General features: G+C 44.6%; 1 protein-coding gene across 2 annotated transcripts in view; it reads left to right on the top strand.

The window, feature by feature from the left end:
* The window catches only part of wfs1b (Wolfram syndrome 1b (wolframin)), a 15817-nt gene extending 1810 nt beyond the window's left edge, over window positions 1–14007 (top strand). For both annotated transcript variants that reach the window (XM_072718658.1, XM_023797270.2), the window contains exons 2-8: window positions 389–772; window positions 8288–8367; window positions 9092–9236; window positions 9544–9717; window positions 9825–9911; window positions 10335–10492; window positions 11200–14007. In XM_072718658.1, the coding sequence (XP_072574759.1) occupies window positions 394–772; window positions 8288–8367; window positions 9092–9236; window positions 9544–9717; window positions 9825–9911; window positions 10335–10492; window positions 11200–13014 (2838 nt within the window). In that variant the 5' untranslated portion in view covers window positions 389–393 and the 3' untranslated portion in view covers window positions 13015–14007. The remainder of the gene's footprint in view (window positions 1–388; window positions 773–8287; window positions 8368–9091; window positions 9237–9543; window positions 9718–9824; window positions 9912–10334; window positions 10493–11199) is intronic.

Below are 14007 nucleotides of genomic sequence, written 5' to 3'. Positions count from 1 at the left end.
TTTATTGGATTTCATATCGAATTTCTTTTTCGACTGAGTTTGGTGGCATTTAAAATGGCCTTATTAGCTCTACTAATATATTGCCAAAATAGCGCAACTGTCAAACTTAATGCAGAAATATTTATAAAAAAAATATTCTAAAATATATATATTTGTTTTTTGTACTTTGTAAAAAAACTTTAGATGTTTACCAGGATATTGTGATTATTGTCTGAGGTTTCTGTACTAACACGCGTGATGTACTGTAGAAAAAGGCCTTTACCCCATGAATTTGTAGTACAGCTAAGGTATAATGTAGCATAACTGTATTGGAAAGAAATATGAGACAGATAGAGTGGTTTTACTGGGTATGTTATGTGTTTTATTTTACCCTTTCTTCCTAACTCAGGAGAGATGGACCTCTGTCCTCCCCCATCAGGCACCCCTCCCACCACACCTGCCCCCACTCCTCCCTGTCTGCCCCCAGGGTCCACCCTAGCATCCCCTTGTCCTTCTCCCCCTGGCAGCCAAACTGGGACCTGTCCCGTCCCACCTGTTGCCTCTCCTACCCCTGGTCACATGACCCCTCTGGCCTCCCCCATGTCTCCCTCGGTCACTGTGCCCCCTGCGCGCCCCCAGCACCAGTCCGTCCGGCCTGCAACCCACTTAGGCCGTTCCCAGCTGAACGCTGCCACTGGCGTCACCCGACCGTCCCCATCGCTGCCGGAGGATCGGAGGACCGCAGCTACTGGGTCGTTCAGCTCGCCGCGTCACACACTACAGTCCGAGGCTGGTGAGTGGCGTCCATCCGCATGGGACGCGTGATTGATAACCTCTCCGATGGCACAGTACTGTATAATGTCGCTAGGTTCTCTCTTACTGGGGCGGCGTTTCTCAGAAGCTTCAGTCCAAAGCAAACCACACAGCATCTGTAGGTCAGTGTTTCCTGAAGTGTTTTGGTCTTCGTATCTTTGTTAAGGTGGCTGTCCACCCGGGACTGGAATTTTTTGGCATTTGACTGGCTGCCCATCTTGCTTGACCGATTGTGAACACGGTAGCCTTTGGGAGGCGGGGCTCGTGATCCATTCCCTCATGGAGCTGAATGGCAGGCTCTCATGATGGTTGGAGAATCCAGCAGTTCACATCTTTGCAAGCATGTGGTTACCTCTTTTCACGTTGCTTCAGACAAATGCTGGAAGTTTGGAATGCCCACTAAGCCGATGAGAAGCCTCTGATCCCACACCTCCTTCCTCCATGGGTTTGAAGAGAAACTGGACACCAGTAACTAGAAGCATACTGGGTAAACAATTACTTAGAAGGCCTGAAGAGAGACTGTCACTATGCTGAGCCGCTCTGCCAAGAATCTTCGGAATGCCGGGTGGGGAGATTGAGGCAGGCCTGCTGTCCGCCAGTCTGGTGGTGCCGAAAATAACCCCCCCCCCATTATGTCTGACATCCCTTGCCTCTGGATTTGTCTGGATTTGGTTCTTGCTGTTATAGGGTCCGGGGAGCTCTTACCACTATTTTGGAGAGAGCCCAGGGAAAGGTGTAATGCTTACTCAATGGTTATTTGTAAAACATAAGGGCAATTAGCAGGGCTGACTTTTTTTCTGAAGGGTGACTTGGTCAAACACTGAGCTCTCTGGTACTTAAAGATGTTCCCTGAAAAATAGAGATGCACCATCTGTGCCTGTTGTGATTGGCTGCTGTAGATCCCAACATTTGTATAGATACAGACGTGGACAAATTTGTTGCTACCCTTACAGATCATTGAAACAATGCTTAATTTCTCCTGAAAAGTGATTCAATTTAAAAGCAATTGTCTAACGTATACCTGCATGCCTTTAGCATGTGACAGAGTAAACCAATCAAATTGTGAAAAGAAATTATTTGTTGTTTATTTTACAAAGATATGCTAAAATAGTATGGACAGATTTGTTGGAACCCCTAAAGAGACTATTTATCCTTGCATTATAGTTATGTTTCAAACTAAGTGTTTAACCTTAATTAGTATCGCAGGTGCCTTCAAGCTATTCATCAGTCATTCAGCCTGTTTAAAAGGAAAGATCATGCTACTGTGTTGTTTGGTATCATTGTGTGCACCACACTGAACATGGACCAGAGAAAGCAGGGGAGAGAGCTGTCTGAGGAGCTCAGGAAGAGGATTGTGGGTAACCATGTTAAAGGGAAAGGCTATAAGACCATCTCCAAGCAGCTTCATGTTCCTGTGACCACAGGGTCAATATTATTAAAAAATAATATTGGGACTGTAGCCAACCTCCCAGGATGTGAACACAAGAGGAAATGCAACCCCAGGTTGATCAGAAGGATAGTGCTGATAGTAGATAAAGAGCCAAGGAAACCATCCTAAACCATTCAAGCTGAGCTCTAAGGTCAAGGTACCTCACTTTTTGGTCACTCTATCCGTTGCATTTTGAACAATAATGGGCTCCATGGAAGAAGACCCAGGAGGGCTCCACTATGGACAGAAAAACATAAAAAGCCAGAGTGGAATTCACCAAAATGCATGTTGACAAGCCCTAAAGTTTCTGGGAGAATGTCCTTTGGACTGATGAGGCAAAACCGGAGCTTTTTGGCCAGTCACACCAGCTCTGTTTACAGAAGAAAAAAGAAGAGAACATCATACCTACTGTGAAACATGGAGGGGCTCGATTTTGTTTTGGGGCTGCTTTGCTGCATCTGGCACAGGGAACCTTGAATCTGTGCAGGACACAATGAAGACTCAACACTACCAAGGCATCCTGGAGTGAAACATACTGCCCAGTGTCAGGAAGCTCAGCCTCAGTCGCAGGTCATGGGTCCTCCAGCAGGATAATGACCCAAAACATACTCAAGCACTTGTTTTTTTTTTTTTGTATAAGTCCCCTTATGTCTCTCAAAAGGCTCTGCCTTTTGTCAGGCCACAGCTGTAAATAAGAAACTTGTTCTTAATCTGTCTTGCCTGGTTAAATAAAGGTAAATGAAAAAGAATAGCTGAGAAAAAAAACATTGGACTATTCGTAAATGGCCCTCCATGAGCCCAGATCATAATCCTATTGAACATCTATGGAAAGATCTGAAAATTGCAGTGTGGAGACGCCACCCTTCAAACCTGAGACAGCTTGAGCAGTTTGCTCAGGAAGAGTGGGCCAGACTCCCTGCCGGCGAATGCAGATTTACAGAGATCGCTTGGTTGTAGTGATGAAGAAGAGAAGATGGTGCCACAAAATAATAAATTAAGGGTACCACCTCTTTTGTCCGTGCCATTTTCATTTGTTTTAATAATATAAAATATTCAACTGAATTAATAATTAAAATCAAAGTCTGATTTGTGTTAAATATGGAATAAGCAATGAGGGAATGGCATCAAACTTTTGTCAGTTTCAAGTTATTTCAGACGTAGTTGTGTTTTTTTTGTGGAAGGGTACCAGCAAATTTATCCACGTCTGTATTTGTTAAATCGGGAGTTGCATTATGTGAACTTCTGGGGTCTAATTGGGTGTTTTGAAAGACAATACACTATTTAATATTATTTAATGTTTGCATTCATCTCTCACTCCTGTGAATAGGGGCAGCTTTGGTTTTCCGCTGCTGATTGTGGAATAAAAAGTTTTTATTTATTATCATTTAAATTAAGTTCAATGTTTAAAAATGGCCCTATTATCAAATTTTAGGCATAAAACACGAGAGACAAGCAGACAGATAATCCCCATTTGTACCCATTAATTCACTGGATATTAACCCCAATCCTGACAACCTTCACACAGTGCTGGTCTTTATTTATTTTACCAGCTGCTAATAAGTGCTAAAATGGTTGTTAGTTTAATCAGTTTGGGTGCAGTGTTTGGATGTAAGTCTTTGTACAGAGTATTTTATGGGAAACAGGGCTGACAGGCTAAGTGGATTTAGACTGGTGCAGGGGAAAGAGACGTGCCCCCCCCCTGCTTTTCAGAAAATAACACCATGAGTGAGGACTTTAAGGCCCCGGGGATGGGGGCAATGTGCCCTTACTGTGGCTGGCATGGACCAGGGAGCTGCTGCAGTGGGCACCTCCTGCTCTCCATTGCCCCGTCTCTGTCTCTATAGCAGCCTTGGAGTGCTTATATTTAGAAGGGCTTTGATTGCCGCCCCATTCATTGGGCACTTGTAAAAATAACCATGATCCGAGTGGATTTTTTCTCTCACACCCAGGCTGTTGTGCATCCCTCTGGTTCAGTGACGGTACTATCATTATGTTCTACGCAGTCACTCCGGAGAGTGGCCAACTTTCCAAGCCTGTAAATAACAAGGCAAATATATGCCATAAAAACGCACTCGGCTCTGGCTCTTAGTCAGGCTTTTCGGTTTAAATTTAGTGCTGTACCTGCTATAAAAATCCCCCTGCTCTTGTCTGAGGAGCTGGTCTGCCTACTGTCACTTGTACCAGGCAGGACGTGCGTGAGGGCGGCCGTCCTGGTCGCTCACCCTGCTGCTAAGTGTCGTTTGTAAGTTTGCCATCATACTGGTTATTTAAGCACCTTCTCCAGCCACATCGCCCATCACACCCATCGGCGTCGTGGCCACTGTAAGCCGAGCGTCGGCCACCTGCCTGCCTACAGATTGGAAACTGGATAAACATCTGGTCTTCTGCTGTCAGGCCGTGCCAGTCTGTGGCACCTGATTTCCTCACATTCATCTTTTTTTTTTTTTTTTAAATATTCTTTACATAGCAGATGCTCTTATCAAAAGCAGTTTGCCATATTTACTTGTGCAGTCCAAGTCAGAAGGGTTTCTCGTCCAGCTTAGGAGTGCAGTTGTGCTTAAAATACAACCCTGCATCCCTGACGTAAATATCTTAGTTCCTTAACTGCTAAGTTGTGTAAAGCACAGCTAGGAAAATAGAAGTGAGTGTTAAAATATGTGAGCCGCTAAAATGCAGCCTTTGCTGTCTTATTTGTTCCACCGTTACAGTCCGTCATGTTCATCTGCTGCAGTCTCTTCCGAAATCCAGTCTGTGTTTTCATCTGTGCCCCCATCCTGTTTCCGGTTCCACATTTCAAAATTTGCCGCAGTCTGCAAGACAACTGCTTTGCTCTTTTCTACGATTCTATTGTGTTTTAGCCTCCCCTACATTTGAACCCATGTTAAAAAAGTCCTGGTCTCCCTGTCCCAACAGACACTTAGTGATATATAAGTGATATATAAGCACCCCCCCCCCCCCCCCCCAAGGTCATGCGGAGGGCTTTCTCACCAGCCAGGGCTGGGATGGGATTGTCGAAAGAAGGCAAGGAGCTACTGTTTTTGGCGTGAGTGGGGGAAAATGAAAACAGCCAAAAATAAGAAAATGGTAACGGTGACTGCTGGGGCGCGAGGAACTGAAAAACAACTATTTATAATGCATGTGAATGAGAGGCGGGAAAAAGGAGTATCTGCAGTCTGCCTGGTCCACATATTACAGAAGAGCAGCTGGGAGTTATTTTAGTGCTTTAAGACGATGCTGACGTCGCCTGAGAGTGTTCCTGAGAAGGGGGCCTGAGCTGTGCTTCAGGGGATGCCTGCGGTGCTTCTGATGCAGCTGATGAGTTACCTGTTAAATCTGAAAAAATATACAATTCCAAGTGTTTCCTTATAGATCAAGAGATTTGGCATGGGGGCATTGTGGGGGATGGGGATGGGGGGGGTGTTGTACATAACAATGTGACGACAGCCTAACTGTGTATGTGACTCAGCCTAACTGCACTGCACAAAGCCTAACTGTGTATGTGACTCAGCCTAACTGCACTGCACAAAGCCTAACTGTGTATGTGACTCAGCCTAACTGCACTGCACAAAGCCTAACTGTGTATGTGACTCAGCCTAACTGCACTGCACACAGCCTAACTGTGTATGTGACTCAGCCTAACTACACTGCACGCAGTAAAGTAATGGGTGTCGTGTACTTCCGTCTGATATCAATGTAGTGAATAAAGGGGAGAAGACCACCCCCCCTCCCCCGCTGCCCTAATTGAAAACGGTAATCTGATACGGTTTAGCATTCACGATGGAATGCTAATTCCATTAATTACTGCTAATGTAATTAGTTTGCTAGGAGATTAACAGGTAGACTGAACTGTTTTTCTCCCATTCTCACATGACAACATAACAGTAAAATAGTGATTTACACGCAGGATTCAGTGTGTGGGTGAGGAATAAGGCAGTGAGGAGAGAGATGCATCGTCGCCGCCATCTGAGTACCTGCTCTGTTTACCTACCTCGTCTGTTTTTCTTTTCCTTGGAAAATACCTAAGTAAGCTAATTTTGTTACAGCTTCATAAGAGCATCTGCTAAATGACAATGTAATATAGCCGCTATAATTAGTGCCGCTAACCAGCTGAGTTCCATAAGGTGTGCATGGGGGGGCGGAATCGGGCTACCCTGCCGAGTCACAAAGGCCATGGATTAGATAATTGATTGGTTGGAAAAGTTTTTTTTTTTTGTGCCGTGGCGGCAAAGTTTTTGGTAGTCTACAAAGAAATGTTACCAGCGGAAACAGTGAATTCCTCTGACTTGGGGCCGGTATCACGAAGCAGGATTTCTTGCTTAGCTGGATAACTTGTCTGATTTAAGGTACCCCAGTTTAACTTGATGTGTTACTTTAAACCACCACATTGTTTACTCTGGTATCTTCAGTTTCAAATTTAGCTTGTCAGCAAAGATCTGTTCCAGAAAATATGTCACTTCCCACATTTTGTAGCATGTCCTCAGTCGTTGTTTGTTTTAGTACATTGTGTTGTGCTGAACTAAACAGTTTTGGCTTTACTAGATTTATGTCACATTTGGCTTGGTGACATAAAGTCTGTTTACTAAATGCAAGAGAACAGTGCCGAGGGCTATTTTTAAATGTAAACCGATTCTTTTCCGTTATAACTGAGCCACAGTCATGCAATTTTTATATGCCAATCAATCAAAACAGAAATTGTAAATCCCAACCTGACATGATAAAAATATGCTAGTTTGATTTATGAACTTGGCATTGGTTTGTAATTCTGCCCAAGTACAAAGTGCACATACTTTGTCCTTTGTGGATACACTGGTGTGGTTTTTTTTTCCCCATTTCAAAAGGAAAAATGTGAAAATCAATCGCAGTGCTTTTAAGCTTCCTGTGAGACCTGTCCTTGTTTGCAGGGAAGAATATAGCTTTTCATTTTCCCCTGGGGCATTATTGAGTGGTAGGATTAAAATAAGGATTTATTTCTAGGAGTGTTTGCTGGCAGGGCGGCTAGTGTGTACCGTCAATTTCTTTTCCCATCAAGCTATTGGTCGGTCTTTCGGAGATGCCGGCCTTGCATGACAGAGTGAGATTACCAGCCAGAGGTGTTGATATTGGTGTCTTTCCCCTGTTGCACCAGCTGAGATTCAGACGGATAAACCAACAAAGACGATTTGGCCTGTCTGGGGATATACTGTAACCCCATCTGTAACACAACAGTACATCTCTGCAACCTGCAGTTTAAATTTGTACAGTTCTATCTTCCTAGAGAGCTCAGTTATTTTTTATATCGTTTACATATATTTTTGTATGAATTTACATAAAAATAATTTTTATTACACTGAATCAAAAGCTTAAAAAGAAGCTACCAGGTAGTCTGTAATACAGGTGTGGTCACACATGGTTCTGCTGGGGCTCAGTCAGGAGGAATGAATGATGAAGTAAGGATGTACACATGAGACGTACAAAAACCTTTACAGACATAGCAAGCCTTTGGCTATGTGTCCCAGTCTGTGGTTAAACTCCACTCTGCCGTCTCTGTTTCTCTATTGATCGAGCCCCCCACAGCTCAGAACAAGGCAACGATTGAGCTGTGATGTGTGGAACATTACCTCCCACCATCAGACCCAGAGACAGCAGCTCCCCTGCTTACACAGCCCTCTGCCCTTTCAAGAGCATTTGTGAATCCCTGCACTTGTGAGGAAATGTGTGCCTAAGTTGTCTTGCCTGGCCTCAAGCAAACAGGAGTAAACAGGAGTTAAGTACAGGTTTCTATTTCCATGGTATTTTTCTGGTACCAAAGAATCCTGTTATCTGTTTAAAGAGAAGTTAAATGTTTAGCTCTTGGGCCTTGTTAGTACTCCTCATATGAGGTGCCTGTTAATTGCCATTGATGAAATCTTATGGTTTGAAGTTATACAGCGTGTAGCAGAGTAGTAGGACATGGGCCCTCAGTCTGAAGGTTGGCAGTGATGAACAAACTTTAGCAAAGGTCTTGTTGAGCAATCCAGTTGACATGTCCATTGATTTCATAGGGAAATGGATAAGCAGCTGAATGTGTGCATGTGTTTGTGTGTGTAGAGGCCAATGCAGCAGAGGAGATCAGCCCTGAGGAGTTGGAGGACAGGGCTAAGGATGGAGACCCCAAAGCCCAAACCGAGGTCAGTCTCTTGATTGCTCTTTGCAGTTTTATTAGTTTGCTAACTGCACTGCACAAATTCCTCCAGTTCTTTCCTTGTGCCGTCGCAGATGTTTAGGAAACATCAGTGTAACACAGAGAGTAAGACATGATCACCAAGCCTGCTCTGCAAAACCTTTCAACTGTAATATCTGTAAACATTTTAGAATTACATGGGGCTCAGATGGGTTACTGGTTTAGACAGGAATACATTCATTATGGGGTCACAGCCACCCCCGGGATGATAACCTACAGAAAAGCCCCAGTGATAGTTTTGAATTTCTAGCTCTTCCGCTATGGCACTGTGGTGTCATGTCTTGAACAGACAAAATCAACAGCCTCGACCTTCTTAGAACACCTAAAAGGACCTTTGTTATTAGCTGTGTTGTCTCCGGAGTATAAACTGTTTCCTCTTAATGCTGTATTTTTATAGGGTCCTCACTGTCATATTACTGTTTTGTGCAGCTTTCTCCCAGTGTTAGGTAATCATCAGGATGCCAGTGAAATATGTCTTGGCTCTGTGTCCTGTTAAATGAGAATTTACATCAAACAATAGTCATCGTCTCTGGTTTGACATGTGGAACAACTGCCGTCGAGGCTGAGTCTGCATTGTTTGCATGTGTGTTTGAATCTATAGAACCTGTATGTTATAACTGAGCATCATTAATGGCCAAGTCCTGGCGTGCCCACCGTGTGTGTGATTGCAGATGGGGAAGTATTACCTTAAGCTGGCAGAGCAGAGGGATGAGGAGCTGAACCAATGCAATGCAGTAGGCTGGCTGGTCCAGGCTGCCAAAAATGGCCGCAAAGAAGCCGTCAAGCTCCTGAAACAGTGCCTGGCTGAGCGGAAAGGTGGGTGGGGTCTGGATAAGGATCCTGGGAAATGTAGTCTCCCTCATCATCCTGTAGTTTCACCGTTCATTACACTGTGCATGTTCTTTTTAATCCTTTAATCCTGTCCCTGTTTTACTAAAGCATACTGGAGTTGGCCATGTGAGACATGGTAAATCTACTGCATTAGAATCTGAGCTACTCTGCCTGCTCTGAAAAGCACATGATGCGTATAGCAGAGCATCACTGTTGAGGTCTCTTTGTGTAAAATATGAGCTTAGCAGTAGATAGGAGAGACAATGCATGATACCTTGCACACATCCTGCAGGTATAACCTCAGAGAATGAGGAGGAAGTCAAGAAGCTCGCCACTGAGAGTAGGTTTGAGCAAGCCGTGAGGAAGGCTGCCTTGCTGATGTACTGGAAGCTGAACCCCGAGAAGAAGAAGAAGGTAGCCATATCTGAGATGTTGGAGAACGTTGGCCAGGTCAACTCCGACCATGGTAAAGCATCTGGTGTGGAATCGTCAGTGTCCTGTGAAGGGTGTTGTGAGAAGCTGTCTAGCTGCAGATCATTCTGGATTAAAATGTTGAATGTGTCACCTCCACAGATGGTGTTGCCACACCAGGCCCGGTCCCCAGCTCTGTGCAGAAGCAGAGGCGGGTGCTGGAGAGACTGGTCAGCAGTGAGAGTTCTGGTAAGGATTCGGTTGTTTGTGTGTGTGTGTGTATGTGTGTGTACGAGCGGGTTTACCTATCCTTATGGGGACATAATGTGAAGTGATAATTATTCATTCACAAGCAGTGCTCACTGAACACTTTTACCTGCAGCTCATTCCTGTGAACCTCAATTTGTAATTCTGTTTATAAGGAAAATCATGTTATTTTAAACCAATTGAATGCAGAATGATGTGGCCACAAGAGATCTGAACATCAGGTTTCTACTTATCTGCATGGCATAGTATGTTTCTAATAGAATGCATCATTTTATCAGTTGAAAGTAGGGATACTCCTGATCTTAAGGTCTGCAGCTGTCAGTTTCTCAGCATTTACTAGCTAATATTTTTAAAAGCTTCATTAGAATAGTGTAACGATCTGCTGGTTATTTTGTGCCCTCGCAGCTAACGAATATGTGGGTTTGGACGATTTCGTGGAAGTCACCAAAAAATACGCTCAGGGCATCATCCCGCCTTTGGTAATGGAAGGTGTGAGCACCGACGACGACGATGATGATGAGGCCCTGGAGAAAAACCCAGACAACCTGCCCCTGAATCGCAAGGTATGCTGCGCTACCAGCCACACAACCTGCTACCGCAATCGCCTGGGTTCCTGGTGTTTGACCCAGTTAAGCCTCTGTACTTAATTATAGCTTTATGGTCTGGTTCATGCTAGATATTTAACAGTTTGAAAACCACACATTTAGTGCCCTAATATAATTCTGATACCACAAACAGCTGCCACTGGGCACTTATTCAATACAGAGGAAATAAATGCCGCTGTCTTTACAGTATGTGACTGTCTTAACTAGGCCTGTTTTAAAGGAGACTCCCATTTGGTGATAATAGGACTGGACATAGATAACAGTAGAACCCATGAGCTCTGAAAGTGAGGAGTTGGCCTAGGAAATACTATACAAATATACTCATGTTAGCTTAGACAATACTATAGAAATATGTTTATGTTGGCTTGGACAGTACTACACAAAGGTACTCCTGTTGGTTTGAACAGTACTACACAAATACACTTATGTTGACTTGGACAGTACTACACAAATATGTTTGTGTTGGCTTGGACAGTACTATGTAAATGTATTCACATTGGCCTTAATGTGGTCTAAGTTTACAAAGAGTGTGGTGAAATGTTTCAGCATGAAAGGCAGAAGTGTTTAGCATTAAATAATAATATTAGCAAATACAATTATCACAAATATTTCACCTGCAACAAGATTCGAAATCTGACATTTTGTCACTTTGTGATCCTTTTCAGATCCTTAAGTACCCGCTTCACGCAATTATTGAGATCAAGGAACATCTGATTGACTGGGCGTCAAGAGCAGGGATGCAATGGCTCAGTGCCATCATCCCCACCCATCATGTGAATGCGCTCATCTTCTTCTTCATCATCAGCAACCTCACCATTGAATTCTTCGCCTTTATCATCCCCCTGGTCATCTTTTACCTTTCTTTTGTCTCCATGGTGATCTGCACCCTGCGAGTATTCCAGAACAGCAAGGCTTGGGAGAACTTCCGTGCCCTCACCACCTTACTAACACGCTTTGAGCCCAACATAGATGTGGAGCAGGCTGAGTCTAACTTTGACTGGAACCATCTGGAACCTTATCTATACTTCTTTCTGTCGGTCTTCTTTGTTATCTTCTCTTTTCCTGTGAGTGATAAGGCCTGGATCCCATGTTCTGAGCTGGCCACCGTGGCAATCTTCTTCACCGTCACCAGCTACATGAGCCTACATTCGTCAGCAGAGTCATTTGCCCGGCCGGCACTCCTTGTTGAGATGGCATCATCCGTGTGTGACATGACCAACTTCCTGCCAGAGAACATGTCCTTCCTGCGCTTCCTGGGAAAGACCTTCATGGTGGTGCCGCTGGGCGACTTTGTAGTCCTGAAGATGAGCATTCCCTGCCTGCTGTACATGTACCTTTTCTATCTGCTGTTCAGGATGGCCCGGCTTCGTGGATTCCGGGGCATCTACTGCTTCCTAGTGCCCTACCTGGTGTGCTTCATGTGGTGGGAGTTCTCCATGGTCCTCCTCCAGAACTCCACCACCATCGGGCTGATCCGCAGCTGCGTGGGCTACTTCTTGTTTTTATTTGCACTCCCCATTCTCACCCTGGGTTTAACTATCATGCTGCTTATTCAGATGTTCAAGTGGTTCTTAGCTCTGGAGCTAACCAAGATGATCGTCACCGTGGTGGTGTGTGCTATCCCAGTCGTTCTGCGACTATGGACCCGCTTCAGCCTCTCCCTGCTGGACATCATCAAGTCCCTGTCCAAGAGCAGTGTGGTCAAACTCATTTTGGTCTGGATCTCAGCAGTCTTCCTCTTCACCTGGATGTACGTCTATCGTTCGGAGGGCATGAAGGTGTACAACTCTACACTGACCTGGCAGCAATACAGCTTCTTATGTGGTCCACGGGCCTGGAAGGATTCCAATATGGCCAAGATACAGATCCTCTGCAGTCACCTGGAGGGCCACCGTGTCACCTGGACGGGCCGCTTTAAGTATGTGCGGGTGACGGACATTGAGAATGGCCCTCAGTCAGTCATCAACCTGTTGCCGGTCTTTTTGGGAGACTGGATGCGCTGCTTGTATGGTGAGGCCTATCCCAAGTGTGACCCGCAGAATGTCACGCTCCACGAAGAGGAGCTATGTCGACTGAAGTATCTGGCCAAGCACGAATGTCACATCAAACGCTTCGACCGCTACAAGTTCGAGGTGACAATGGGCATGCCGTTGGACAAGAAGGGCCGGAACGGCACGTTGGAAGATGACGATGCCACAAAAGATATCGTACTCAGGGCCAGCAATGAGTTCAAGCATGTCCTGCTGAACCTAGGGATGGGTAGTATCGTGGAGTTCAGCACTGTGCTCGAGGGTCGCTTGGGAAGCAAATGGCCCGTGTTTGAGCTCAAGGCCATCCACTGCCTCAACTGTGCTTCACCACTGATCCCTGTGGGCAAGCAGTATAAGATCGAGCCGGACTGGCGGGCCACGGCCCACAATGCCTTCAGATTTGCCTTTAACTTTTTCTTTAACCCATTCTTGTCGGCCAGGACAGAATAGTGCACGCGCTTGTCGTGGGGAACACTTTGATGTGTGGGAAACTACATGTGACTCCTGGTAATTCCGCATGCATTTCACAAATAGCTCATGTCATGGGTGTGAGTGTCTTTTTCACTACTATTTATAATGCAATGTGTAGCTGTAAAAACGTGTAAGCACTTCTTTACTGTAGGACTATACAGAAATGAATACTTATGCAAAGCTGTGTGGAATCGATACAGTGGCTGCTTTGCCAAAGATGACATCACAGTGGTCTGCATTGATTCTGTCCGATAATTGGTTCCTCGAGTATTCCAGGCTATGACTTCACTTAAGCAGCTCAAACAGTGGCGGTGCCCACAGGACCACGCTCCTCATACAGTGGCAATGCTTTACAGTGACCTGCAGGAAGGACCAACCATTTGTGGCCCCATTTAAGAGACTGCCTTGCCACACTGCACATTTATTTTGAGCATAGAAGTCGCTGTGCATTGCTCATTAACACACTTTTCAATAATTATATGCTCATACTTCTCATGAACTCGAACAACAGAGGTAACAGAGTCCTGGGGGTTTCTGCACAAGGATGTGACACTAAGGAAAGGTGAACAGTCTGGGAATTTCAGTTGTGAATTTCAACTGCTGCACAAGGAGTAGGCATGTTTTCACATTTGGCTCAATTATGCAGGAAGGTGTCACATTTGGTGGATGTAGGATACAGTCTTACATTGAGATTAATTAGTGAGATACCTCAGTTAAATGTGGGGATATGTACGTATGCCTTTTAATTTCTTTGGACCCGTTGATCCACTATGTTTCTTAGCTGCTGCTTCCGGTCATTCTGAAAAATCTAGGTAATATATTGTTAAATCCTGTTTATTGCTAGGTATTCTTTACACTTGTGTGATATTTAATTACAGTAATTTTAAGGCCTTAATATTTTGTGAAACTTGTAAATTCAAGTGTGAAAAGCTTAACTGGCCAAGAGTAATAAAAATAATTCTAAGAGAATAA

This window comes from Paramormyrops kingsleyae, chromosome 12 (assembly GCF_048594095.1).
Source record: "Paramormyrops kingsleyae isolate MSU_618 chromosome 12, PKINGS_0.4, whole genome shotgun sequence".
In the NCBI taxonomy this organism is placed as follows: domain Eukaryota; kingdom Metazoa; phylum Chordata; class Actinopteri; order Osteoglossiformes; family Mormyridae; genus Paramormyrops; species Paramormyrops kingsleyae.
This window is presented reverse-complemented; position numbering and strand designations above follow the sequence as displayed.